This window comes from Juglans microcarpa x Juglans regia, chromosome 3S (assembly GCF_004785595.1).
Source record: "Juglans microcarpa x Juglans regia isolate MS1-56 chromosome 3S, Jm3101_v1.0, whole genome shotgun sequence".
Lineage (NCBI taxonomy): Eukaryota > Viridiplantae > Streptophyta > Magnoliopsida > Fagales > Juglandaceae > Juglans > Juglans microcarpa x Juglans regia.
This window is the reverse complement of record NC_054599.1, coordinates 6143570-6169765: the sequence shown is the minus strand read 5'-3', so window position 1 is coordinate 6169765 and position 26196 is coordinate 6143570. Positions and strand designations below refer to the sequence as shown.

Here is a 26196-nt window from a genome sequence, read left to right as displayed (position 1 = left end):
AAAATATTACTAGTGTGATGTAGTAAAATATACCATATCCAAAATGATTCTCAAGGCCTAGCCCATTAAGGGATTATCACTAGAAGACAAAAAAAGAGAGAGGGAAAGTGAATAGAGAAGGGAGAGGAAAAAGTAAGGAATAATGTGTCAAGAGAGAAAATAGGTGATTTGACGTAAAATAAAAGAAAGTGATATAAAGCAAGAGGGACATGAGATAAAAGGACAAGTGCCTACGATTTAAGGGACTTTTTTGGAGGGTTAGAGAGATTTTTGGCCAAGTTTCTAGGAGGTTTTATCTTCTTCAACCTCACGACAGAGAGACTCCAGAAGATGAGAGAAATTAAATCTCCATTGTAAAGTGAGGACGAGAGACCATGAGATTGAGATTGTAAACAATAATATTATAGTGGAATATCCCCTCTCCAAACCCCATGGATGTAGTCCTAATGCCGAACCACATAAATTTGTGTGTCCATTTCTCCTTATTTTTTTCGCATTTAATTACTATTCACCGCTATAGACGTACGCACCGACACCCTAGAGTCGCACCAAATCATTGATGGGGGCTCCACACATCACCGATCGAGGCCCAACCCTCTTCAGCACGTCCGGGAATAGATCTTTTTCTTTTTTCTAGCTACACCATTTTTGAGTGTTAACAGTTAGAATATATTTTTATTTTGAGATTTGAAAATGTTAAATTATTTATTTTATTTTGTGTGAAAATTTAAAAAAATTATAATGATTAAATAAGATGAGATAAGTTGAAAGGAGAGAATATTAGTTATTTGTTTCCTAAATTTAATGCACACTAAGATGGGTATTGCATTGGCCTTTGATTGCTCCATTGTCTGTCCAGAAGTTTTGGGAGAAAATACTACAGTTATAAAAAAGATTTTATAAAATTAAATTTATAAATTGACACGATTTTATATAATACGTTAGATTTATTTTATAATAAAAATAATTTTATAATTTATCGTACCACATCAAATTATATCAATTTGTAAATTAATTTTAATAGAATCTTTTTGTAGTTAAAATATTTATTAAGATTTTTTAAAGTTTGTAGAGGATCTTCGAATAATTATTAATTATTAATTATAAAAAAATTATAAAAATAAATTTACAAACTAATATCTTTTAATGTGAGGCATGAAATTTACTTTATAATAGAAGAAATTTACTTTATTATTTTTTTTTTTCAACTATGCAGAAGAAGTGAGAACTACGATAGATCATGTAATCTACTATTCAAATGTTATCTATCAGTAGACACATAGGAGGAAAATCATGGGAATTAAAGAGCTTTGCTTTGTCATATATGTTGAGTTTTGGAACACAGATCAACCCTCTTACTTTAATTTTGACTCTTACTCCTTGTGCTATTAATTTAATCACTCCGTCAAATTTACGCCACGCCAACCTATTAACCATATCAGTACCATTGGATGTCAACACGTGTCCACAAACATATATGACTAATAATAAATATAATTTTATATAATTAAAAACTTAATACCTACAAAAACAAATGTCAAACAATAAAAAACCCAAACAAAAACAAAAAAATCTTGAACCTAAAAGAAAGGATCTGGAAGAGGTAAAGATTCATGGGGGTGGGCATTCAAATAGAAAGCAATGCAACTTGCAAGATTAATAGCCAAAAGAGATAAAAGGGAAAAAACAAAACACAGGTTCTAAAAATCCAGATTATGTTTAAAGGCTAAGTTCAAAGAGCAGTCATATATACTGTTGTGAAAGTAAGTCCCATGTTATATTACAAAGAAACTGCATGGCTTTCTTTCAGAAAATATGAAACCCTTTACCAAAGGAACATTAAGGTCCAACTTGAGCTTAACAGGTCTAACCCATAAGCTCCTCCTCCGTTACATGTTCCCAATCTGATGAACTGCTATCATACCAACCTGCGGCAAGTGGATCCCCAAGCCTGTTGGAGTGGCGAGATTGGACCGTTGGATCAACCTCACGAAGATGAAACTCCTTCACTGTTAACTTGTCTTCAGGACTGTTGGCAGTGCAATGCTGCAAGACTGGTCCCAATTTTACATCCACACTTCCATCCTCTGACCTCTCACTACTAATTGGCTGGTGGTTTTTCTCACCTGAAAACCCAAGATGAAACACCTCTGTCGTTTCTTGCCTTTTCACATCCATGGATCTCGAGTTGTCATCCCTGCACTTAAGGATATGGAATCTGGTCATGATGAAATCCTCAACGTCATCTGTGTTGGGGCTTCTGGTTGAAATGGGAGAATTCTGGATGGAAATATCTGGGATCAGGGTGTCTTTCTTAACCTCATTCAAAAGAGGAGAAACACTTGAGGTCGGTGGTTCCTCTACATTTGTAGCTTTGATAGGATTTATGCAGCCACCTTGGCCTTTTAGAATATTAAATCTAGCCATAACATCATTTGCATGGCAGGTTGGGCTGATGATAGGAGAAGTCTGGATGGACATATCATGGGCTGGACACTTTGCTTGAGCTGTTTCAGGTGTCAATTGGTCAACCTTGTTCAACTCAGGATACGCTTTTGAGCTTGATGCTTCCTCTAAAGTAGTAGCGGAATTTGAGTGGTCAATCCGGTGTTTTAGAATACCATATCTAGCCATAACATGCTGCATGGAAGGGGTATCCTGGATGGAAATACCAGAGTAAGGGCCAACCTTGGCCTTAGGTATTAATTTGTCAACCGCGTTTAAATCACAGTAAGCCTTGGATCTTAGTCTTTTCTCCACATCCAGGGTATTTACTGCCACATATGAAGCACAAGAATATTAGGTTAAGCAATAACAAAGGAACTATCAGTTTTAGATAAAATTAGTACCTTTTGCCTCGTGCAACTCAGATTTCTCCATCTCAATCCTCATACGATTATAGCGAGCCTTATAGTTGATGGAACATAATTCAGCTTCTGCTTCTAGCCACAAAGTTTTATACAAGAAGCCATTTGGCTGCATTTCTTCCTCATGATCACAATTCTCACTGAGAACCTTCATAATAGCCTGCAAAACATAATCCACAGCGAAGAACTAAGGTTTTATTTCCTTTTTGTTCCCCTTCCTTTTGCATTCTTCATTGGGAGAATAATGATCATCAGTTATTATGGTTGTATAAAAAAAACAAACAGAAAAAGAACCTGCGTCATGTTATCTTTTTCCACCATGTTGGCACCACCCTTCACAGAAACAAAATCTGATATCATCTCCATTTTATTACCAGAACCAATATTATGATGCTTTTCCTCGTGAAGACCCTTATGCTCAAGCTGATCCCGAGTGATAACAGCTGCTTCTTTTGTCACTCTAGGCCTGTCTACATTCACTTCCTGAAGTCCAGCATAATATGATTACAAAAATATCCTAGCACAGGTTTTTTTTTCTTTAAACACCGGGGACCAAATCTTAGAAGCAGGAAAACAGATAAAAAAAATCAACAAATTCAATCTTTAATGGAAGTTTCAGACTTGTAGATAACTCACAACCTAAAAATAAGACTTCAATGTTAAAAAAAGAAACATTGTTTTTATATTCATTATCCAAATACAAAAATAATAAAGCTTAAATTGTTGAATGGAATATTATAATGAACGGTTTCATATTTTTCCTTTCAGTCAGCTAGCTAGAACAAACAGGGAGCTGCACTCTACACATCCAGGCATCTGTCTCATTTCAAGAAAAAATCATTATGCTGTGCAGCTTGCTGAAAAGTCAAAACTTTCTCAAGTGGATAAACCTGCTCTCTAACGAAGATACAAGTGGCTCAAATATCTGGGGTTTAAGAGAATCTTTAAGAAGCCTGCATTATAGAGCTTTTTGTGCTGTAAAATAGTGCTCAGATATGAGAAAGGCCATCTTTTTTCATATAATGGCCTGTACAAAAGCTTGCCATTTACTTCATAATTGTGTCATTCATGTGGTTAACTTTAATCAGTGAAAAAAAGAGAAGCAATCCAATGGATTTACAATATCTACCATTTATTAGAAAGGTAACTTGTTTCTTACCTAGTAGAGAACCAAGTCTATATTGAGACAAAACAGAAGAAAATAGCATACCTTCGGAAGCTTTGGTAAATCTTCAAGATATTGACTTGTGCCTTGCTGCGGAAATATTGATTCTCGTGTTGCAGTCATTTGTTCACCGTCCTTTAATATACATCGATGGAGATTAAAGATGACATCCTTAAGGACCTCACAGTCTCCATCCTTCAGTTCAAGTGAATCATTTGAAGAGTAAAATAGAAGCAAGTCAGACATGTTACGCATTATATTAATCAGCATCTGGACATCTATTTTTGGGGTTGAATCTGGCTCATGCAGTTCGGTAAGCTTAGCAGAAGAATCTTCTGCTGAAGATGATGAAGACAGGCCATATCCAGAGGAATAGAAAGACACATCAAGTGAACTTGTAGCATCACTGATACTAGATCCAGGATCTTCAACACAAGTCTCTGATGAGTGCTTTTCAGGAATCATTTTGCTTGATTCAAAATTTTGCTGCCTGGTGAGGGAAAGTGTTAAGTCTGAACCAACTGTGGACATGCTGGGCAAGGCATGGTCTTCCCATGGTTCACAAATGCTATCAGTATGTTGAACTGTGTAGTCGTAGCATGATTTTGAAAGAAAGGATCCATCATTTGCATTTAAAGAACCATCAGATCTGGGATCTCTGAATAATGAGTTAGCATCTGAAGGCCCCTTTGGAGCAGGCGCTAGGCCTCTTCCCACATACATTGTCTTCTCATTTGGATTTTGAGATGAGAATTTTACTGCATCATCAATGGCAAGAGGGAAGACCTTAGGCACCTGACAATCAGAACTACTACATGATTCTATTTTTCTCATATATTGAGAACCGATGGCTTCAGAAGCTTCAAATTGAGGAAAACAAATAACTGGAGCTCCTTTCCAGCATGGTGAGTCCACAACAGGGTTATAATAATCTAAGCTCTCAGAAGAATTCTCAATAGGATCAAGTGTCAAATTGAAGCCATCTGAACTTGTACGAGATATTTGAAATCCAGATTTTGGTTTAAAGACTTGATCCAAGGCATCCTCAGAAATTTCTTTCTTCTTTGAAAGCTCTTCATTTTTTAATGATAATGATTCCATACTAATAGAATCATTTGTGTCTAGGTGCATTCTGAGTTGGCTTGTATCAAACCGAACTTTGTTTTTAGAGCCTAACAAGGGAAAGGACTCATTTACGTAGGAGGGACTATTACCACAAACATTTGGATCAGTCATATCGGTCCCAAAATTCATATCCTCAAGTGGACCTGTATTTGGTGCAGACATGCTGGTGTCGACATCTGGAGGTCTAATGACAAGTGAAGGAGAAGATGTCACGCATGATGCACTGCCACTCATACTAGCATTACAATGCCTAATGTGTTTCTCATGTGAAGCAATGCATGGCACTTGACGTTCGTACATCTGTGTGATTTCTTCAAAGGAGTACTTTTTATGAGGCTTTTCTAGAAGTAGCGAAGGGGCACCTGTATTTGGTGCAGACATGCTGGTGTCGACATCCGGTGCAGACCTGTAGAAGTATGCACTGCCGCTCATACTAGCATTACAATGCCTAGTGTGTTTCTCATATGAAGCAATGCATGGCACTTGACGTTCGTACATCTTTGTGACTTCTTCAAAGGAGGGTTTTTTAGGTGGGTTTTCTAGAAGTAGCGAAGGGGCACCTATGGTAGATGTTTTTGAATAATCAATGGGCATGGTTGGCAGATTGTTGACTGGGAAGGATTTATTGCTAGGCCATTCCATATTTGAACATCCACTGTGCTTTTCCTGATCCAACATATCAATGATATTGGAACCTTCTTCACATGTGTATGAACCTTTGGAGGCTTGAGCTCCTGTGCATGGTAAATAATCATAAAAATTTAATGAGAAAAATCAGATGACCCTTATAACAATGTACTCATTGCGTATCTTTTTGTTTTCCTTTCTTTTTCTAACAATCCCAAGGCTAAAGTTTCCGTAACAAACAACATACAAATGGTAATAACATATCTACACAGAACAGCAAGATAATCATGAGTGAGTATGAGTGAGGCCGGTACATTTAAACAAAAGGATAAGGAAAGTCCATTCTAAGACATACTAACTGATAAAACAGGATGACGCAAAGATCAAGTTAAAAAACAAACAAAAGGATAGCAAGAAAATACTTCGATCATTAAACCAATCTATCATAATCTCTTTCTCAGTCTAACCTTCTACAGACGAATTGACTAACCCTTCCCACCCCCATGTTCTTTCTGACCTTTTTTTCCCGTATCCTTGAAATGAAGTGCTCCTTAACAAAATTGGGAAATATATCAAGCTCAAGACCCAAAATAAAATAGGAAGTCAAATGTTTGTGCACCTAAGCTGACACAGCATGATAGCCGAAGAAGGATGACTACAGCACTAACCATTAAGTACACCTTTCCACAAGAAAAGCTTTGGACTCCATCAGAATTTAGAAAAAAAAATCACTTATCAAAAAAAAAAAAAAAAAAAAGAATTTAGAAACAAAAAATCTCAAAGAAATATTATTTGATACACTTAATTAAGGCCTTGTTTGAATTGGAAACTCACTTCAGCTCATCTCATCTTATCATTACAATTTTCTCAAATTCCCACACAAAATATAATAAACAATTCAATTTTTTCAAATCCCAAAACAATAATAATATTAAAAATAATATTCTATCAATATTTTATTCAACTCATCTAAAACCATTTCAACTCATCTTTGAATCTCAACTCAACTCAATAACGAAGTAATAATATTCCAAAACATATCCAAATTAATAGCCTACCACAAAAGTATTCTAAATTAACCACGGAATCCCTAAATTAACCTAAGATCAAGAAGAGACTCATAAACTTAAAAATTCCGAAAATGACAAAAACATTGACAAAAGTCCTTCCAAATGCCCTACATCATAATCCCCTTATTGCGCTAATGGTTTAATGGGAAATATTGACAAAGCATGTTAGAAAAATTGTGGGTGTTGAGTGAGAGTTGGTTTTCTATCATGGTGTTCACCAAATTAGGGATGTCACAGAAGCATGTGTTGTCCGCAGGTTTTAGAAAACAAATCTTAAAGTTAAGTAGAAAATTAGTTAATAAAGATAAAGAGGCTAAAACTAGCATCCAAGTAAAAGATTCGATCCAAGTGGAGACCAGGAGAACAGTCACATACCCCAAAAATATGAAAGATTTATTCAGTAACATCTTGAAACTGTATAAAAATGAATCCAGACTTCATAACAAAAATCTCGATGAGAACAAATTGACTGACGACATTCAACCATAATAATAAGACTGATAGATTGGAAAATTGTAGCATTCAAAAGCACAATAACCAAATAATGAAACAAACAATCATATTTATTTTAAGGTAAGGTAGAGATACCTAGGTTCGCATCATTCATGAAAACGGAGGACGAACCAGATACAGTCAACTCCTTTGAGCAGAAACCCCCTTCAAGGTGGCAACCACATTGAGTATGATCGTTCTTGGAGGAGGACCCATCCAAGGTGACAACATGGGAACTCGATGACAAATCATAACTAGTTTCATCTGGAAACACCATAGGATCATGGTCTTCAATTGGGAGCGGGATATATGAGGGATAATATAGCTGGGCTTCAACAGTACTAGTTGCCACGCCATCGACCGAAACCGAGGCGATAGGGTTCACTGAAGACGAGTGGGTATAGGGTGAATGAATATCATGAGAGGCACCGTAACCATATGCATCCGATGAAAGCATCGGATCGTATTCTGTAGCGTGGTTTGAATATAAACCAAGTCCAGAATCAGGATAGTCGGAAGGGAGCCAATTGTGCAGAGAAGAACTCAAGGGAACACCATAAGAGAATTCAGTCCAATCCCCAAGCGGGCTTACAATGGGTTTTGTCACAACCGTAAAAGGTGGGGCTAAAGCCGATAAATTTGAAGAAGATGCTGCAGATCCTTCATGACCATGAGACCCAGAATCCATCGACCCATTATCCATCGACGTTCTTTACTTTTTCTCTTCTAATTTTTCTGGTCGTTAGAGATAATTAAAATCCAGAAAGTTTTAAATCAAGCCAAGGGAATTATAGATCAAAGCCAATATAAGAAAAAAATAGACAAAAACAAAAGGAAGTACACGGATATATATGATCAAGAACAATACTGATCAAAGAGCTTTAAGCATGTTAGTGTATTGTCCTCTAAAGAGATATAAAATGCAACCTTTATAAAAATGATTCGATGAAGATGTTGTGCTGGTAAATCGTACAGAAAACCGAAAGGATTACGGAGATTCATACTAGAAGACTGACCGGAGACTGGAGTGAGACAGAGCGAGATACAAAGAGCAGCGTGGTCTCTGTTCCAGGAAAACACAATCAGAAAAGAGGAGGAGCCACATACGTGGAGCTCACTTACTTTGATGTCAATTACCAAGAAGCCCCTGGTCAAAATGATCAAATACATTTTGCTTTTAATTTCTCGAAGAACCGTGCTATTCGTAAACCTCACATTCTGTACATCTATTTAAAAATATATTATTTTATTTTTTATTATATTTTATTTATAAACATGTCTAGAATCATTTTTATTATATGGATAATAAAGTAAAATGACATTTTTTAAATGGGTGTTTAGGATGTGAGGCTTATGTCTAGAATTTTTCTTTTGAGAAATATTGTTTTTTTTTTTAATACATCAGATTAAATTAATGAAAAAAAATTATTTATCATCTCTATATTATACACTTTTATTTTTTATTTTTATTTTTTTCTCTTAATAGATATATAGTGTATAAATAATGAGTAGAATAACTCAATTAAAAAATATAATAAGAGGGGTGAGGACAGCAAACATCTCAAAAAACATTACAATGCAAAAAATAAAAAACAAACTAGCAAATAGAATTTAAAGAATTTGGTCCAATAATTTCTTGGCCGACAGTTTTGTGGTTTGAAGGAGAGTCCATCAATATTAGGGTGCACACCATAATTATCCATATTAGAATGGGTTGTTAATGATATCTTATCTCGTATTCTTAAATAATAGTTTTGCTATTCATTATCTCGGTGTATAATATATCATATTTATTTATTTATTTTTATTTTTTATTCTTTTTAAATTAATTAAATTTTTTTATTCATTATTCATGTGTCACACATTTGTTAAGAAAATAAAAATAAAAAATTATATATAATATGTGGTGTGAACTTCTAAAAGAAATATCTAGCTTTTGGTTAAAAAAGACATCAGGGATACAATGGCGTGTGGGACACATGGGCTACCAGTCAAAATGTGAAGTTGCTTTGTTGGGGAGGCAGAGATGGATATCAAGAGATTTTAGGTAGGGCATGGCTGTGATGGTGGGTGGCGATTGGACGCTGGTCTCAAGCTAAAAGTCCCTTAACTCAAAGAAAATTTGAAAAACATACGAAAATATCATAACATGTTTAAGAGCCTCTCTTTTAAAATGCAAATTAAATAATAAAAGCTACATTTTCTCTTTTGCTTAATTTTTTTTTTTTTTAAGGAAAAATGTCATCATTCATTAATTAGAGAACCTTACATCCATGACCTAATACATATAAGGATATACACATATCAATCATTACCTCATAAGCCAATTAATGTATTTAAAACTCTACCAGTACATAACTTCTTTTCATGACTAGTCTAGTCTTCATTATTGCCGATACTCTTTATGGACAAACGTCCAAGAGATAACACTTTGCCTAAACAAAGCTTAACATCACCCTTCATAGAAAGAGAGGTGTCAATCTCTACAGACAAACGCCCAAAAGACGAACCTTTTTTTATTTCTTACTAAACAATAAGAAAAGTAGTGAGATAGATGCAAAAAATGATGAATTACAATTTGGATCAACTCTAGTAGTCTTCAGAATCTATGATGGCGCGTGAAGACACTATGCTTGTCTCTTTTCAGCTACAAAAGTTAAATCTAAAAGATCTAATGGTGGAGATTCCAATGATTTGACGCATGTGGCGAGAAAAACTGCCGGAAGGAATGGCACGTGAGGACCACGCGCGATGATTTTCGTAAAACCGCCATTATCCTCCGAACGATTTGCGGCCAGAGAGTCTTGTTGTGATGTGTGTGTCTTTTGAAAGTTGACGGAAAACTGTAGAACTGTCTTTTTCGACCTTGAAGGAAACAAAACAAAATTAATAAAAGATAACTACCTTGATAGACAAAGTGGGTAGATAGAGAAATGAGGGAATGAGAGGGAGAAGGAAGAGGAAACTCTCCTCCACCTCCTGCGAAACTCAGATCTGGAGGGTTTTTACGGGAAAGAGAAAGAGAAAGAGAGTTTGCCTAGGATTTTTTTTTTTTTTTTTATGAGTGAGAGCGCCCTTTTTTAAGCTATTAAAAATAGAAAGATTTTATTATTTAATTTATATCTTAACATTGGTTAGAAGTGTCCAGCATCAAAAGGAGATTGAGATCTAATCTAGGAAGGGCATATGGAGTCATGCCACGTGTTAGGTGCTGGGACTAATAGTAATTATGGGCAGACGAAGGTGGGGCAATGCTTTCAATGGCGAGGGTGGCAAAATGTATTGGCAAATCTAGTCTTAGTAAAATGGAGAAGAAAAACAAAAAGAAAATAGAGATAGAGGGGAGGAGAGTACTACGGGTTGTGGAGAAACTAGGAAGGGCAGAGGAAGAGAGAAGCCAAATAAGGAAGGGTGAGTTTGGTGTGGGTAAGCTACTTGTCTTGAGTTTTTGGGGAGGAATGTATATAAAAATTTAGAATTCAAATAGAATAAAATTTTCATGAAGTAGTATTATCATATTGATTTAATTCTAAAATAATTTATCTATAATATTTTCATTCTTCTTCTTCTTCTCTTTTCTACCCAAGTTACTTTTTGTTTTATGATAAGAGAATGTATGAGTTTACGGGGGTCTTATAAGTTTAATTATCATTTTATGGTAAGCTTGTGTGATTAATTTCATAATTTTTAATATAACAATAGCTAACACGTGGATAAGTACATTTTTTGTAAGTTTTTTTTTTTTTAAAGTACTATGAGTGGATTTTCCTCACTTCTCAAAGCCGACAGGGCCTTGGCCCAATGGCCGACCTGAGGGCACCCAGGTCCGCGTAGGGGGCGGAACATTTATCAGGGAGAGGCACCGAATATTCAACAAGACAGATCAGCCTGACAGTTTGCAGCCGCCTTTATAACCCAGAGACTTGCATAGAGCGCAGTGAGAAATGCAAAGGGCACTCGATCCATCGGCATCAAGTCATCTATGACCCATATAGACCAAACGCAAAGTCAGGAAACCACGCCGCATTAATGGCACTACTGCTAAGCTACACACCACATTTATGGAGTCATAGCAGAGGCACGCCGCATTAAAGAAGTTTTGACAACGGAAACAAAGGAAGGCACGAACTTTGTGGAGATAAAGACAACTTTTGTAGTCCAGGTACGAAGAAGCTCTCTGATCCTTAGACTCCTTTACTTATTTACAAACTTCCAAGAATACTTACTAACTTTGGCATTGAAGGTTTCTCGGCCGTCCACTCCTAGTTGCACTCTCCTTCATCTTTTGTAATCCCATTTTTGAAGACTTGAGTTGCTGGAGCTTCACCCAAAGGTGTGCGAAATAAGACATTAATAGTGGTGTCGTATGTGGCATTGTTATAGATCTTACGTGTACTTCGCACACCTGAGGCAACCCGTTCCATTTAGAAGCTTGCTAGTGCTATCAATGGCATGGAGATTAATCAGCAAGAGAGTCATGTATAAGGGAGTGAGAAGGGCACAATAGAAATAAGCAATACACATGCCTGCAAAGAGATGCCAACGAACGGTGGGGTAAGCAAGGTGTACCCTATAGGGGGTGCTGGCACCTTGCCGCTAGCTCCAAACTGCGCGGAGGTCATAAGCGAAGTTCGAGATGAGCAGGAGCTCCGGAAGGCAGAATCAATCAGACCATTGGAGCTTGTCACCCTCAACCCAGATCGGCCATAAGTCAGAGTAAGGATTAGCAGCGAAATGACATCTAAAGCTCGAAGCGCCATGCGACAACTCATCGTTGAGCACCAGGATGTATTCGCTTGGAGCTATGAAGATATGCCTAGAATAACGCCTGAGATCATCCAGCATGAACTTATCATAGATCCAAAGGCCAAAGGAGTAAGGCAAAAAGGTCAAAGCGTTAGTGTGAAAAAGAATGTTGCCATAGCCGAGGAAGTGGATCATCTGCTGGGCGCAGGGTTCATTCGAGAAACCTATTACCCGGAGTGGTTGTCCAATGTAGTGCTTGTAAAGAAGCCGAGCGATAAATGCAAAATGTGCGTCGACTTCACCGACCTCAACAAAGCCTGCCTGAATGACATCTTCTCTCTCCCTCGCATTGATCTGATAGTCGACTCCACGGTGGGCCATCGTATGCTTAGTTTTATGGATGCCTATTCTGGGTATAACCAGATTCACATGAACCCCGAGGATGAAGAGAAAACTTCGTTCATCATCGACTGAGGCCTATATTGATACAAGGCGATGCCATTTGGGCTTAAAAATGAGAGCGCCACCTACCAGCTATTGGTCAATCGTATGTTCAAAGATCAGATAGGAAGAAACATGGAAGTTTATGTAGACGACTTGCTAGTTAAGAGCAGAAGCCTAGAACAACACTTGAGCGACTTGAGGAAGGCCTTCGCAATACTACGATAGTATCATATGAAGCTGAACCCAGTGAAATGCGTCTTCGGTGTTGGGTTGGGAAAGTTTTTGGGATTCATAGTGTCCGAGTACGAAATCAAAGCCAACCTTGAGAAGGTGGAAGCCATTCTCAGCATGGTCCCACCTCGGAACATTAACGAAGTACAAAGGCTGGTTGGGCGAATAGCCGCCCTCAATAGGTTCGTATCAAGATCAATCGACAAATGCCTATCCTTCTTCAAAGTCTTGTGAAAAGAAAAAGTGTGGGATGACGAGTGTGACCAGACATTCAAAACCCTCAAGGGTTACCTCACAAGTCCACCGCTCCTTAGCCAACCCCTATGTGGAGACACATTAACCCTGTATTTGGCGGTTTCCCCTCAAGCTGCCTCCTCAACATTGGTACGCGAAGAAGAAGGGGTCCAGAGGCCGGTTTACTACGCCAACCAGTTGTATCTGGGAGCTGAAGCCAAATAACCCCGCATAGAGCAGCTGGCCTTTGCACTAGTTGTAACTATGCGCAAGTTGTGTTCATACTTTCATGCTCACCCAGTGGGAGTTCTTACGGAAACCCCTCTAAAAAAGGTGTTGCAAATATCGGACGCCTCGGGCCGACTTATGAACTAGGCAATAGAATTGAGCGAGTTCGACATTAACTATACGCCACGAAACACCATAAAGGGGCAAGTGTTAGCGAATTTTGTTGTTGAATTCACTGGCTTCCCAAAAGAGAACGATGATGCACCTTTTGTAAAGCCCTGACAAGTATTCATTGACGGCTCATCTTGTCAGGTTAGAGGGGGAGTGAGGGTGCATATCATTGCATTCGAAGGAGAAGAAAACAATTACGCCATCAAATTGGCGTTCAAAACGACGAATAATGAGGCGGAGTATGAAGCGTTACTTTCAGGGCTACTAGTGGCCAGGCTTCTAGGCGCCACCGAGATCGAAGTATGGGTTGACTCTCAGGTAGTGGTGAATCAAGTGCAAGGGGAGTTCGTTGTAAAAAGCAAAAAATTGAAGAAATATCTGGCATTAGTAGAGGTCGACCGCCCCCTCTTCAAGTACTTCCAAATCCAGCAAGTACCGAGGACAGAAAATCAGAAAGAGGACAAGTTGGCGCAGTTGACACCATACGGTCCAGAGCCCCTGGGCTGGAGACATAATCAGATATTTGAAACCAACGAGGTACCCGAGGATCGACAGGAGGCAAGGAAGATTAGAAATAGAGCAGCATACTACACCATGATCGAGGGAGTCCTATATTGGCGGGGTCACTCGACGCCTCTTTTAAAGTGCACCTCCCTTGAACAAGCACAGTAAGTGTTAGTAGAAATACATGAAGAGATTTGTGGAAATCATTCGGGAGGAAAAGTGTTATCCGTAAAGGCAATGAGAGCAGGCTATTATTAGCCTCAGGCCCTGCGGGACGCTAAGGACTATGCGCGGAAGTAGTGGAAGTGCCAAGAGTATGCGAGGATGCCCCATTGTCCGTCGGAGGAGTTGACATCAATCATGTTGCCTTGGCCTCTCGCCCAATCGGAATCGACTTAGTCGGCCCCTCCCCCGGGCAAAAGGGGAGTCAAATTTGTGGTAGTCTCTGTGGACTACTTCATCAAGTGGGCCGAACCTGAAGCCCTAGCAACCATCACAACGAACAACATCACGTTGTTTCCATAGAAGTCGGTAGTTTGCAAGTTTGGTGTCCCACGCACCATCATATTGGATAACGGGAGGCAGTTCAATTCTGACCACTACTTCAATTGGTGCCGGGAACTGGGGATCGAGTTCCAATACTTATCCCCTGGGCATCTCCATTCTAAAGGACAAGTCAAGGCAACCAATAAAATACTGATGGGAATGCAAAAGAAACGACTTGATGATAAAAATGAGGCATGGGCAGAAGAACTTCCTGTCGTCCTGTGGGCCTATCGGATCACGATAAAAATAGATGAGGGAAAGCTAGGCCCCAGATGGGAGGGCCTTTATGTGGCCATTGCCACAAGTCGTCCGGGCTCTTACCGCCTTAGGGACTCCCAAGGAAACGAATTTCCACACCTGTGGAATGTCGAGCATCTGCGAAAATATTATTGCTAAGCCGGTTTATTATTATAATTTTATATGTTTTCATGCACCCATTGCGAGCCCTAAGAAACTTTTGTATTTCAATGGCCAATTTAAGGAGCACAACATAACTCGCCAAGCGAACTCTCCCCTCCAAACAAATTGACACACTCCATCAGTAAAGTAAACTCCACTAAACGGGAACTCCATCAGCAATTTCCTCCCTGCGGGACAAAAAGGAAAATGTAGGATTAAAAGGTTGCCTTATCCCTCTCACAGAAGAGTGCGGATCGGTCCTTGACCTCCTGAAGAGAAAAACTTACCTTTCTCGTAGCGTCAATGGGCTGAAGCGGCTTCAGTAACAAACTGTTAGAACGACTTACCTCCTTGCGGGATACCATAGGGAAAGGTATGCCAAAATGATGTCTTGTCCCTCCCATAGTGGAGAGTAGGATCAGTTTTGTGGCTACCCGAATAACTTATCCCGACTCTTGCTATGACGAAGTGTGAGATTAGTGCTAGCCTGACCCAAATTTACCATTTCCTATGATGTCAATGGGCGGGAGCGGGTCCAAAACGAACTGCCCAAACAACCTACCTCCCCACGAAGGATGATAGGCGAGCAGGTGGCTCAGCTCCTCATCTGGGATAGCGGGAAGGGCCCAAGGTGGCTCGAATAACTTACCTTGACCCCCATCACGATGAAAGAGCGGATCAGCCACATCACTGTCTGAATTACCGCCTCGCGGGGCAACAGGGGAAATGTTGGCCTAAAAGTTGCCTTATCCTTCCTGCGGTGGAGTGCGGGTTAGTCCTTAGCTACCTGAAGTAAAAAGTTTTTACCTTCCTCGCAATTGTCAATGAGTGGGAGCAGGTTTAGTAACAGACTATCCGAACGACATAGAGCTACAAGAAACAAGATACATCATAAAGCTGCAAAGACTCCTCATGTGGGGAATAGTCCCCCACATTCATAACCCTGAGGTTGAACTGGGGGCTCTGAAGAATGGGAGTTTTCATTCGTTATAAGCCATCTTTATAACCGAAGTCCCACGCATCATCATGGACACCACGAACATAAGATAGCTTCTCCCACAGACCTCGAATGGTAACCTCACGAGCTTCAAGAACTAGCCTGGTTACTTCCTGGGCGGCCCTTGCATCTTTCCTTCGTTGCCTTTCCTCCTCCAAGGTTTTCCTCCTCATGTCGCTGACTCGTTAGTATTTTCAACTTGAGTTCTAAGCCACTTGATCGACTAGATGTTTGTATCTCGTTGCTGATGTAGCTTCTGGATATTGGCCTGCAGCAGCTCAAGCTCTGTCTGGCACTTGTGAAGGGACTGCTACAACACTTCCCTCACCTTGGAATTAAGCGAGGCCTCAATACGGAGCTCACTAACTTCCCCTTAGGATCTTATCAGGTCGGCAAGGGCTTCCTCGACCTTCTCTTTCTGCGTCCACTCCACGGCCGCACAACCTAAGGCCAACTGAGCCAACGATTGAAGAGCCTGGTTATCATTTCTCAACTCTTCTTGGCTGTCCACGATGAAAGCCGCCAGACGCTCCAATCCCTACCATAGAAATTAAAGTCAGAACCGAAGAAAAGAAACAAAGAAGGGTCTAAGGAATTTGCAAGTAAAGTTTTACACCTGTGAATAGCCTCTAAAGTCTACCCTCCATCTTGCAAAGTCGGTCGGCGTGGCTAGGCAAATCGGTAGTCCGAAGATCTGCTGGAACTTCTTCAATGACTTCCTTGCCCTTCCCCTCGTCAGGTACACTGGGCGCCATAGCTTTCTCAACCAGAATGTCAGTCTCTACCACCTCGACACCTCCAGAGGGGGTGACCTCAATGACGGGGGCAACCTCGACAGCGACACCTTGGACCGGCAACGAGGCGCGAGTAGAACTTGCTATCATCACCATCATTTCGAGGGCCCTTGGGGCCACTAGGATGAAAAGCGCCATAACTGACGGTTCCCCCGGAGGGATGGGACATTATCAAAGTCGGAGCGGGCCGGTGAGATCCTCCGGGACTTCTTTCCCCTCCCCTCTATCGACAAACTAGGGGAGCGACCACAAGCAAGCAACGTGATTGAGTTTACGGGAAAACTCGAGTCAGAGCGCAAATTGGTTGTAGGGGGCAGATATCGGCAAAGAAACGTTGCCTGGATGTGCCTTCACCTAGGCTCGAACAACTTGGAGCCTGAGTTCCTCCTCTGGGGTCGATTTAGGGTGGCGGTTTGTGTCCCCATCTAAGGTACCCTAGATGGCGTGCACATGAAACAGGCGCTTGAGGGTCTGTCCAATCGGGAACTCCCATCCATCGCCCGTCAAGAAGAAGAGTTAGCGGGTATATCCCTTCACCACAGCATGTTGCGCCTCCAACCGAACTAATTCTTGGACCAGTTGGAAGCTGTAGAGATGACGACCCTCCGCACAATGTTGTGAGTAATGAAGAACTCTCGAGCTGTGAGATCCGAGAAGTCCGACCCAGCCTCCTCCAATGCGCGGTGCTAGATAACGCAACATGAAACAAGAATCCTCCATGCAATGGGAAGAAGCTGAGCAAGCGCTAACTCAAAGAAGCTTCTCACCCCTTATGGCAAAATGGCAATCTAAGACCGCAAGAGAACATGGCGGGGTATACCACGACTTTGGTTCCATAACTCTCGGAGTCCACCACTCCCTGGGTAGGGAAAGGCACCACGAACTCTTCTTTCGAAAGGACCCTGTAGGCCACCTTCAACTCCTCCAATTTAGCGAGGGTCACCGCCAGGAATATCCGGCGAAATCATCCAGAATGGAACCACCATGGCCCACAGTTGCTTGAGCACCATTGGAGGACCCAACCTGTCCAATAGGGCATGAAGATTTCGGGAGAAAATTGGAGAGGAATGAAAGAACAAAGAACTCAAACAGCGGAACAAGGAGCACAAAATGCAAAGTAAAAGGCAAAATGAGTATAATGGATTTCCTAGCGTAGATGAGGGTCTTTATATAGGCGGGGTTGACGTTTGAACTCCTGAGGTGCCATAACTCTACGTAGAACCACGTGTCCCTTCAAAAGTATCAGAATCTCTCGATTATTACAACTACTGCAAAGTATATCTGTTGATACGATAGGCAAAATTAATGGCTGCGTAACACGAAGTCATGACTCAAAAATCGAAGGGGCACCACTTAGTGCGAAAACGTAACTGACGCCATATGGCCACATGGGTGTAATGTGAATAGTTGCTCATCACACGACGAAGAGGGCCGGGTAATCTAGCGAAGTAAAGGGTTATGGAATGAAGGAAGAATTCCCCTCGGACCCGCCCGAGAGGAATTGGCGAGGTAACTTTGAGGGGATTTTCCTCACTTCTCAAAGCCCACTGGACCTTGGCCCAATGGCCCCCAAGTCCGCTTAGGTGGTGGAATATTTACCAGGGAGAGGCGCCAAATAGTCGATAAGACATATTAGCCTGTCAATCTGTAGTTGCCTTCAGAACTGAGAGACTTGCACAGAGCGCAGCGGGAAATGCGGAGGGCCCTCGATCCATTGGCATCAGATCATCTACGACCCATATAGACTAGATGCAAAGTCAGGAAACCATACCCCATTAATGGCACTGCTGTCGAGCTACACGCCACATTTATGGAGCCGTAGTAGAGCCACACCGCATTAAAGAAGTTCTGACAATGGAAACAGAAAGGAAGACACGAACTTTGTGGAAACAAAAACGATTTGCACCCCCAACCCATGGTATAAATAGCAAGCTCCAGGTACGAAGAAGCTCTCTAATCCCTAGACTCATATACTCATTTACAAACTTCCAAGAATACTTACTAACTTTGGCATCGGAGGTTCCCCGACCCCAAGGTCGTCTACTCCTAGTTGCACTCTCCTTTATCTTTTGCAAGCCCATTTCTAAAAACCTGAGTTGCTAAAGCTTGGCCCAAAGATATGCGTAACACGACGTTAACAAGTACAGTTAGCATTTTTCATCAAAATATATGATGCGGTATTTCATATTGGTTTTGTCTTCTATACCCAAGTTTATAGGAATGATTAATTCATAGGATAGACATTTTTTTGGTTATTGTAGTAAAATTCTTGACATCAAAAGGTTTCTAGTAGTATTGTCGAGCAATTATAAAAACTGTTAGATCCAGTTTATATATTTATCTATCTTTCGCGTGAAGAATTATGTAATCATTTGTAACGAGCAAATAGTTTTTAAGGGGCAGGACAATCAATTAGGATAGTGATTGGGGTTTGACAAAAAACAGCTATAATAATGCTGTAATTATTGTATCAAACAAAACCAAGACTAGGATAGGTTCAAATAAATCAACCATGTTGCAGCCAATAATGATATAATTTAGAGGGATCCCACAACTTTACCACTTCCCATCATTAGCTCATATATAATTTTTTAAAGGTATATACAATTTCTCTAAGTAAAGTTTAATAAGAGAGAAATATTTTTATTATAAAGAGATTTAAAAAAAATAAACTCATAAATTAACGTGTTTTAATATGGTACGATAGATTATAAATTTATTTTTATTGTAAATTAATAGATCTAAAATATCACAAGAAGCCATATCAATTTCTCTTAATCAAATATCCCACACACCATAATCAGATCTTACCTTTTCTCACAATGGCATTTTATTATGTTCATGATCTTTGTAGTTTCTTGATGCCACTGCCCTATTCACTTTTAAGGAAGAGAAGACAATAAATTTCCAGATTAGTATCCATTGTAAAATGGGTAATGAAAAAATTGTATAAATATCGATTTTCAAAATATTAAATAGACATTCTGCTACTTTTCTAATATTGTTTTTACAAGTATATTTTTGTAATTAAACGCGATCTCCCACTGATCGAATTGTTTAAATTTCAAATAAAAAGCTGAACTATTCACTAGTGAGAAATGATATTTACAGTTATAGAGTGTACAATCGTTGCACATTTATTTTTATGTAGATCCTATAATGTTTACTTAGTTTTTTAAAAAGAATGTGTGACACTTATACAACTCGTGAATATATCTAGTATTACTCATCCACTAGTATTGGCCACTAAAACAACTGGCTTGACCACTGACTTTCATGATTGTGTGAAACAATATTTTGTTTTGATATTGAATATTAGGAGTCATGGTTAATTTATTGTTAGTAAAATGAGAATGATTTATACACTTTTAATACGTGCAAGTTCTACATATTTTCTTTAAAAAGAAGTGGACAAATGATTTAAGACTCACAAGAATAATCCCATTTTCTAATTGTGGGCTACACTATTTTTCAAATATAGTGCGCATGCTTGGATACTTAAGATTGTATCTAGTATTAATCTAATAAAATATAATCAAATGCTCGGGAATAATTCTTATATAGTAAGCATTATTCGCGGTAGATATAAATATATAGAGAGTATTTGTTTAAACTTTGTAATTTTCATCAATCACACTTACTAATGCTAGATATATATATATATATATATATATATATATATATATATATATATATATATATATATATATATATATATGGGAATGCGTTCATAGGATATACATTGCTTAATTTATAGCGCAAGCTTTATTAATAGCACCAACTAATTAAATGTATCCTTTATTTATTTTTTCAGTTAAATTCTCAACATCAAAAGGCTGCAGGACGATTTATTCTTGATTATATATAACTCATAATTAATTGATATAAATATATTTCTATATAATAAATTTTGTATTAGTATTATTATTTTTTTCTTATCTTTTTCTATATAATCATTCCATGAAGCTAATAGTTTTTGAGGGATCGGAGGAGGAAATCAAAGAGAATAATAGTGATTGAGTTTGACTAACAACACCTATAATAATATGCTGTAATTATTCTACCAACCGAGGAATTGATCTTGATGGTAGGCCGACAATCAAAGAAGATAGGTTCAAATAAATTCCTAGTGTTGTTAATAGTGACACTAATTTCATTAGAGAGATCCCACAACTTTACTAATTACCATCATTCCCCCATATGTGTATATATATATATATATATATATATATATATATATATATATATATTTAGAGTCATAAAGTGTATAAGTTTCGGATACTCATTTATAAAAAATAAGACAAATGTGGAATCTATATATATAAAAAAAAAAATCAACTTTTTCATAGTACTGAGTTATACATTTTTTAAAGTGAGTGTACGAGATTTGCACACACTAAAATTATATCTAGTTGTACTATTTTTAATTAATTACTTGATCAAATTGGATAATTCAATTCAGAATAAAATAAATATAGTATTTAATGTTCATATATATGGGGTTTATACTAAAAAAAACTCTTAAGATATTAGACAATTAGAGAGTATATATTGTAGTACTTCATTTCATGATATTCGTCTCTAAAGATTGCTGATGCCACCATGCACCCTTTTCACTTTTAAGGAAGAAAGAAAACAAAATTCCAAAGGAAAAGGAAAGGCACAAGCGCTCATTCATTGCATTATTATAACTTTCGTGATAAGGAATGAATCTGAGATAATAATCAGAAAATCTGATCATGTATTGTTCTTACCTGTGATCAACTCCCAATCTAAAACCTCCCCAAAAGCATGCATCAAGATTGCAGAAAAAGAAAAAAAAATACATGAAGAATTGAAGATTGGGAAGTACTCATGACTAAAACTAATTAGATATCATGAGAAACTAAAAATAAAGAACGAATGAGGAGGAGGAGTCTTGGTTTGAAGCTGGAGAACTCAGGCGAAGATTTCTAAGACCATGAAAATGTATGATGCCATGCCGCGGTGGTAGAAGCCTCTCGGTCACCCTTGTAAGCGCCGCTGCATACTCCCTCAAGAGCTCCGCCGCAATAGCCACCATCATCATCTTCTTCCTTCTTTCTTTTAAGTAGTACTAGGTGGCCGGTGAAATCACCTCTAGAAAGCAAGATCACTGGCTGCAGGCTTTGAAACCTCAATTCAAAGATCAAAAGCTTCAAATTAGTCCAGCTAGCTAGCAATGGCTTTGAAATATAGAAAATTGATTTTGGTGGCGATCATGTCAAAACGCAGCCAAATTTATACAATGGTGTGGGATCGATAATAGTACTACTTTATGATATATATTGGCATTGGGGAAAAGAGGAAACATGGTCCCCATGCAATTTGTACTGTTCTAGGTTAGGTTACGCGCCAATGGTAGTAATAATGATTAAGGTTACAATAATTCACCACGTTCTATGTTTGCTGATTCAAATGTTTCTTGTCTTGTGTCAATTGTGTAATCACCTTTTCACCTTTTTTTTATTTAAAAAAAAAAAAAAAAAGAATGTAATGCTATGGTGGCATTATCATCATATTAATTTCCAATATTGAACCTATTAACTGATGATCTTAGGGACATAAATGAATATTATACTTTTAAGTTTTAAGACTACATTTTCCATATTGCGAATATATAACATGATTTGATTTGTAAGGATGTGTCATATTTGTACTCTCCAAACCGACTTGAAAATAGAAGAAACTTATACACACATATATATTTAGTCCAAACCGACTTGAAAATAAAAGAAACTTATACACACATATATATATTTAGTAAATATGCGATAACCTTGTGATGTCTTCCAAAGTATATTTTGAGTTTGAACATTAAAAATGAAAAATGAATAACCTTTGAATTACTCTTCAACTTCATCGATCTCTCTCACCAGAGAAAGACGATTCAAGTATATATATATATATGTGTGTGTGTGTGTGTGTGTGTGTGTATGTGTGTGTGTGTGTGTGAATGTAGATTCTAAAATGTGAGCAAAATGTGTTTTAGCCTAGCAATATTTAGGGCCTATTTGGGGTTACGGTAGGAGTCTTAAAAAGAGTTTAAATAGTCTTAAAAGCTCTTTGATAAAAAAAAAAAAAAAAAACAGGTTGTTTGAATGTTACATATTAAAACACTTTTTATCTCAAATAAGTTGAAAAATGCATTTGAGAAAAAACATCATTTTGATGATTTTTCTTAAATGTACTTTTTAGGATAATGCGAAACATAATTCGAATTTTGAAAAGATTGTCAATAGATGAAAATTCACATACAACTTTAAGATAATTGCAACTTTCAAGGATATATATGGTCATAATCTTTCAAAATTTAAATAATCGTAATTTTTACATTAGAAATCACTTTCTAATTTGTTTCCAAATAAACGTAACATATTTAAAAGTGTTTTAAAAATAAATTTACCAATCAGTAAAAAAATTTTTAATAGTAGAATTTATTATTTAAGTTATAAGCTAGATAAGTCCTAAAACTATAAGCTATATTTCTCATCACAATCTCAAACATGCACTCTGTATAAATCTTTACAAAACAGATCAGCCATATAAAGATTCTTAATACAGACATAAACAATTATTGATTGTTTTTAGATGGTATATTCTCATGAACACAAACTGGCCATAAACTTTGGAGAATCACGATTGATGATCAGCACAAGCAACAACTTAACTTGTCGTACGCGTCTTGCTAACATATACAACTCAAAGTTCACAGTACTGTTATATCCTTATCTAGTAACGTTAAAAAGCAAGCTGAAACTCCCAGCTCTTATCTTCATGTGGAAGTGCTAGCTTTTAGATCGATCATGAAAGTTTGATTGTGAAAGTTGCTCACATCATTATGTCCTATTTATTCTCGATTTAATTCAATTTTTGAGACTATGTTGATTTCATTCGCCATTAATACAAAATCAAACTCGTACTTATTCATGAGTAATATTAGATATAATGATTCTAAAGTGTGCAAGGCAAGCTATGTGCATTCCCTTTCGAAAATTGTTAGGCCCATCATTAAAAAAATAATTTCTTTTTAAAATATAAATCTCATATTTATCTATTTTTTTTAAAGAAAATACGTAAAACTTGCACACCTTAAAACTGCAAATATCATTTATCTTTATTCGTTGTTCGGTACTTTCACACGAAAAATTCAATTATGATAAACCACCTAACATGCTTGACTTATGAATACGGCCATTTGTGCACTAATACTATAGGCGACTCCGCGCATGCCTGCCTAACATGCTGACCCTTTTGGGATTAAGTTCAAAGCAGGTGAAAGATCAGCTTGTACGGATCTAATAAAATCAAATAGGATTAGGCAAAAATGAAAGATCTCTTCAAATTCATGTCTAAATTTGAGGGTCTCAAATGAAAAAGTAACAAGAAAAAAGTCTAATGCTGGAAAAAGTTGAAATATTTACAGATGATCAGATACGCATGAATGGCGCATTTTGCCAAATTTAGACTCGATCGATGGCTTGGTTGGTTGGATCAATGACAGGAAAATTAAGCAGCAGTACTAGTTCCTGATCCTACTAGACTCATGAATTTGCTAATTTAGAATGAATTGGATCTGGTGAAGACCTTCTTCCATGCTAATTTCCAGCTTAGAGATCGAACCATGGTGAAGGGCAAAGAAAGCCTGAAGTGATCTCTTGGCCGAGAATATTCATGTGAATTAGGTGATGGCCGTGATGATGATTCTTCTTCATCATCTTCCAATAATGTGATATTGTTGTCTTCTGGATTCCAGAAACGAGCTTCTTTCCTCTTGCTTCTAATGGTGGCCAGCACATTGTATTTGTTGCAAATTCCCCACACCGTCACCTTCTGTTGATTATAATCCACATTTACTGAGTATATCCCTGCCATGCACCGTAAATCAAGTGTACATTTTTAGTACTCATTTATAATTTTAAATTAACCATATATTTATCATAATTATATAAGAGTAATTAATATACTTCTATGGAAGATCAGTTTAGGCTATAAAATCTTTATAAAAATCAAAATAAAAATATATATTGTCTTATTTCTTGGTAAATTACCAAATTTTGGGCAAGTCTACCCAAGAATGAAAATAGATGGAAGTCTTTCTAAAGCCTTTGGGCTTGGCCCTTTTTAGAAAATTATATTCATGCCCATCCCTAGTCCAAGCCTAGGCACAAGTAGCTAGGCCATTTCAATTACTAACAAAACATACCCTTTTTTTTTTTTTTCAATTTATATGCGAAATCATCATTTGTCCCAACACGTAAAATATATAATGAAAAATACTCTAACCACAAAGTAATTATATAAAAATAATTTCATAAACTGATATGGCTTAACACGATAATTTGTCAGATTGTAAAATTAGTTTTCTTGTAAAGCAGATATGATAGATCACATAAAGCCACATTAGTTTGTGGAATTATTTTTATGTAATCCGTTTATAGTTGTAGGACTCCTCATATTAATTATTTTACAGAAGTATAGAGTTAAGATTTGTATTTAGAATCTCTACTCTATTAACACTACATGAAATCACTATTTGTCCAAACTGATTGAAGTAAATAAATTCTAATATTTATATTAATTATCTTAACATAGATCATTAATTTAACTTCAAGTCATAAAACTCATCATCACCTTGTAATATTTTTCGTAGGTAAAGCAATATCATGAATTAGATCATGTTTAAGAATCAAATCCAGTGTATAAATTACCTTTGACATGGGATAAGGTCTTCTTGATTTTCTTCTCACACCCGTAAGAATACAGAGGCACCATCATCTCCACGTACTGTGCTTCCACATTCTTGGAAGCAGGAACAATTTGCATGTCCGCCATTAATGACAGCTTGCCCAACTTAACACCCAAAATAACTAATACTCGATCTGTATAATGATATTGAAAGCGATCGATTAGAAATCTTGTTTCTTCTGATCAACTATAAGTTTGTTGATCGTTATCTGATCAGATATATAATGCCTTATATATATATATATAAGTCTACGATCGATAATCCTAGCTAGCTAGCTAGATTCCCTAGAAACCCTAAGCTCCGGCCTTCTTTCCTGTCCTTCCTTTACCTTTTTCTTTTGATTGGTTTTTCTTGGTGATGTTGCTAATTAATTATGCTTTACCACGTAGTTCATGACCTCTTGATCAGGCACGGGTGAAGAGGATTATGCTAAAAAAGAGGCTTTTGTTGTTGAAAAAAACTCTCGTTTCCAATGGATATGGGGCTGATGACTTGGATGAGTGCGAAGCTGTGTCAGCATGCATCGATCTCTGCTACTTAAGCAAAAGTGCATGCATGCATTGTATTCAGCAGTAGTACCTTTTTCATGGGGATTCGATCGATAGTCACAGATCATGTTGGCTCCCATGTGCGTTGTTTTCCTTTCCTTATGGATGAAGTTGGCTAGCCATCTAGCTGCATTAATTAATTTGTGGTATTGGAACTTGCATGGCCAAAACTTGAGATTAATCTAAACTTAAATATTGTATAATATCGATTAAAGTTCTTTCTGTTTACCACTAGCAAACG

The 26196-nt window shown here is 37.7% G+C and overlaps 2 protein-coding genes across 4 annotated transcripts; both read right to left on the bottom strand.

Annotated features, from left to right (window-relative positions):
* Positions 1-1698: 1698 nt before the first annotated feature.
* On the bottom strand, positions 1699-8464 carry LOC121256918. Of its 3 annotated transcripts, none has more exons than XM_041157712.1 (6): positions 8351-8464; positions 7443-8081; positions 4078-5891; positions 3162-3350; positions 2850-3027; positions 1699-2774 (listed from the first exon to the last, which is right to left on the bottom strand). In XM_041157712.1, exons 2-6 carry the CDS (start codon positions 8047-8049, stop codon positions 1867-1869), a joined length of 3696 nt encoding a protein of 1231 aa, XP_041013646.1. In that variant the 5' UTR covers positions 8050-8081; positions 8351-8464; the 3' UTR covers positions 1699-1866. The 3 variants fall into 3 exon arrangements, with proteins under 3 accessions (XP_041013646.1, XP_041013644.1, XP_041013645.1); XM_041157710.1 differs by having other exon boundaries at positions 8363-8458; XM_041157711.1 differs by having other exon boundaries at positions 8274-8418.
* A 15514-nt stretch (positions 8465-23978) lies between these two features.
* On the bottom strand, positions 23979-25633 carry LOC121257082 (heavy metal-associated isoprenylated plant protein 36). Its single transcript, XM_041157958.1, has 2 exons — positions 25370-25633; positions 23979-24526 (listed from the first exon to the last, which is right to left on the bottom strand). The coding sequence occupies exons 1-2, from the start codon at positions 25491-25493 to the stop codon at positions 24219-24221; spliced, it is 432 nt and encodes a 143-aa protein (XP_041013892.1). The 5' UTR covers positions 25494-25633; the 3' UTR covers positions 23979-24218.
* Positions 25634-26196: the final 563 nt, after the last annotated feature.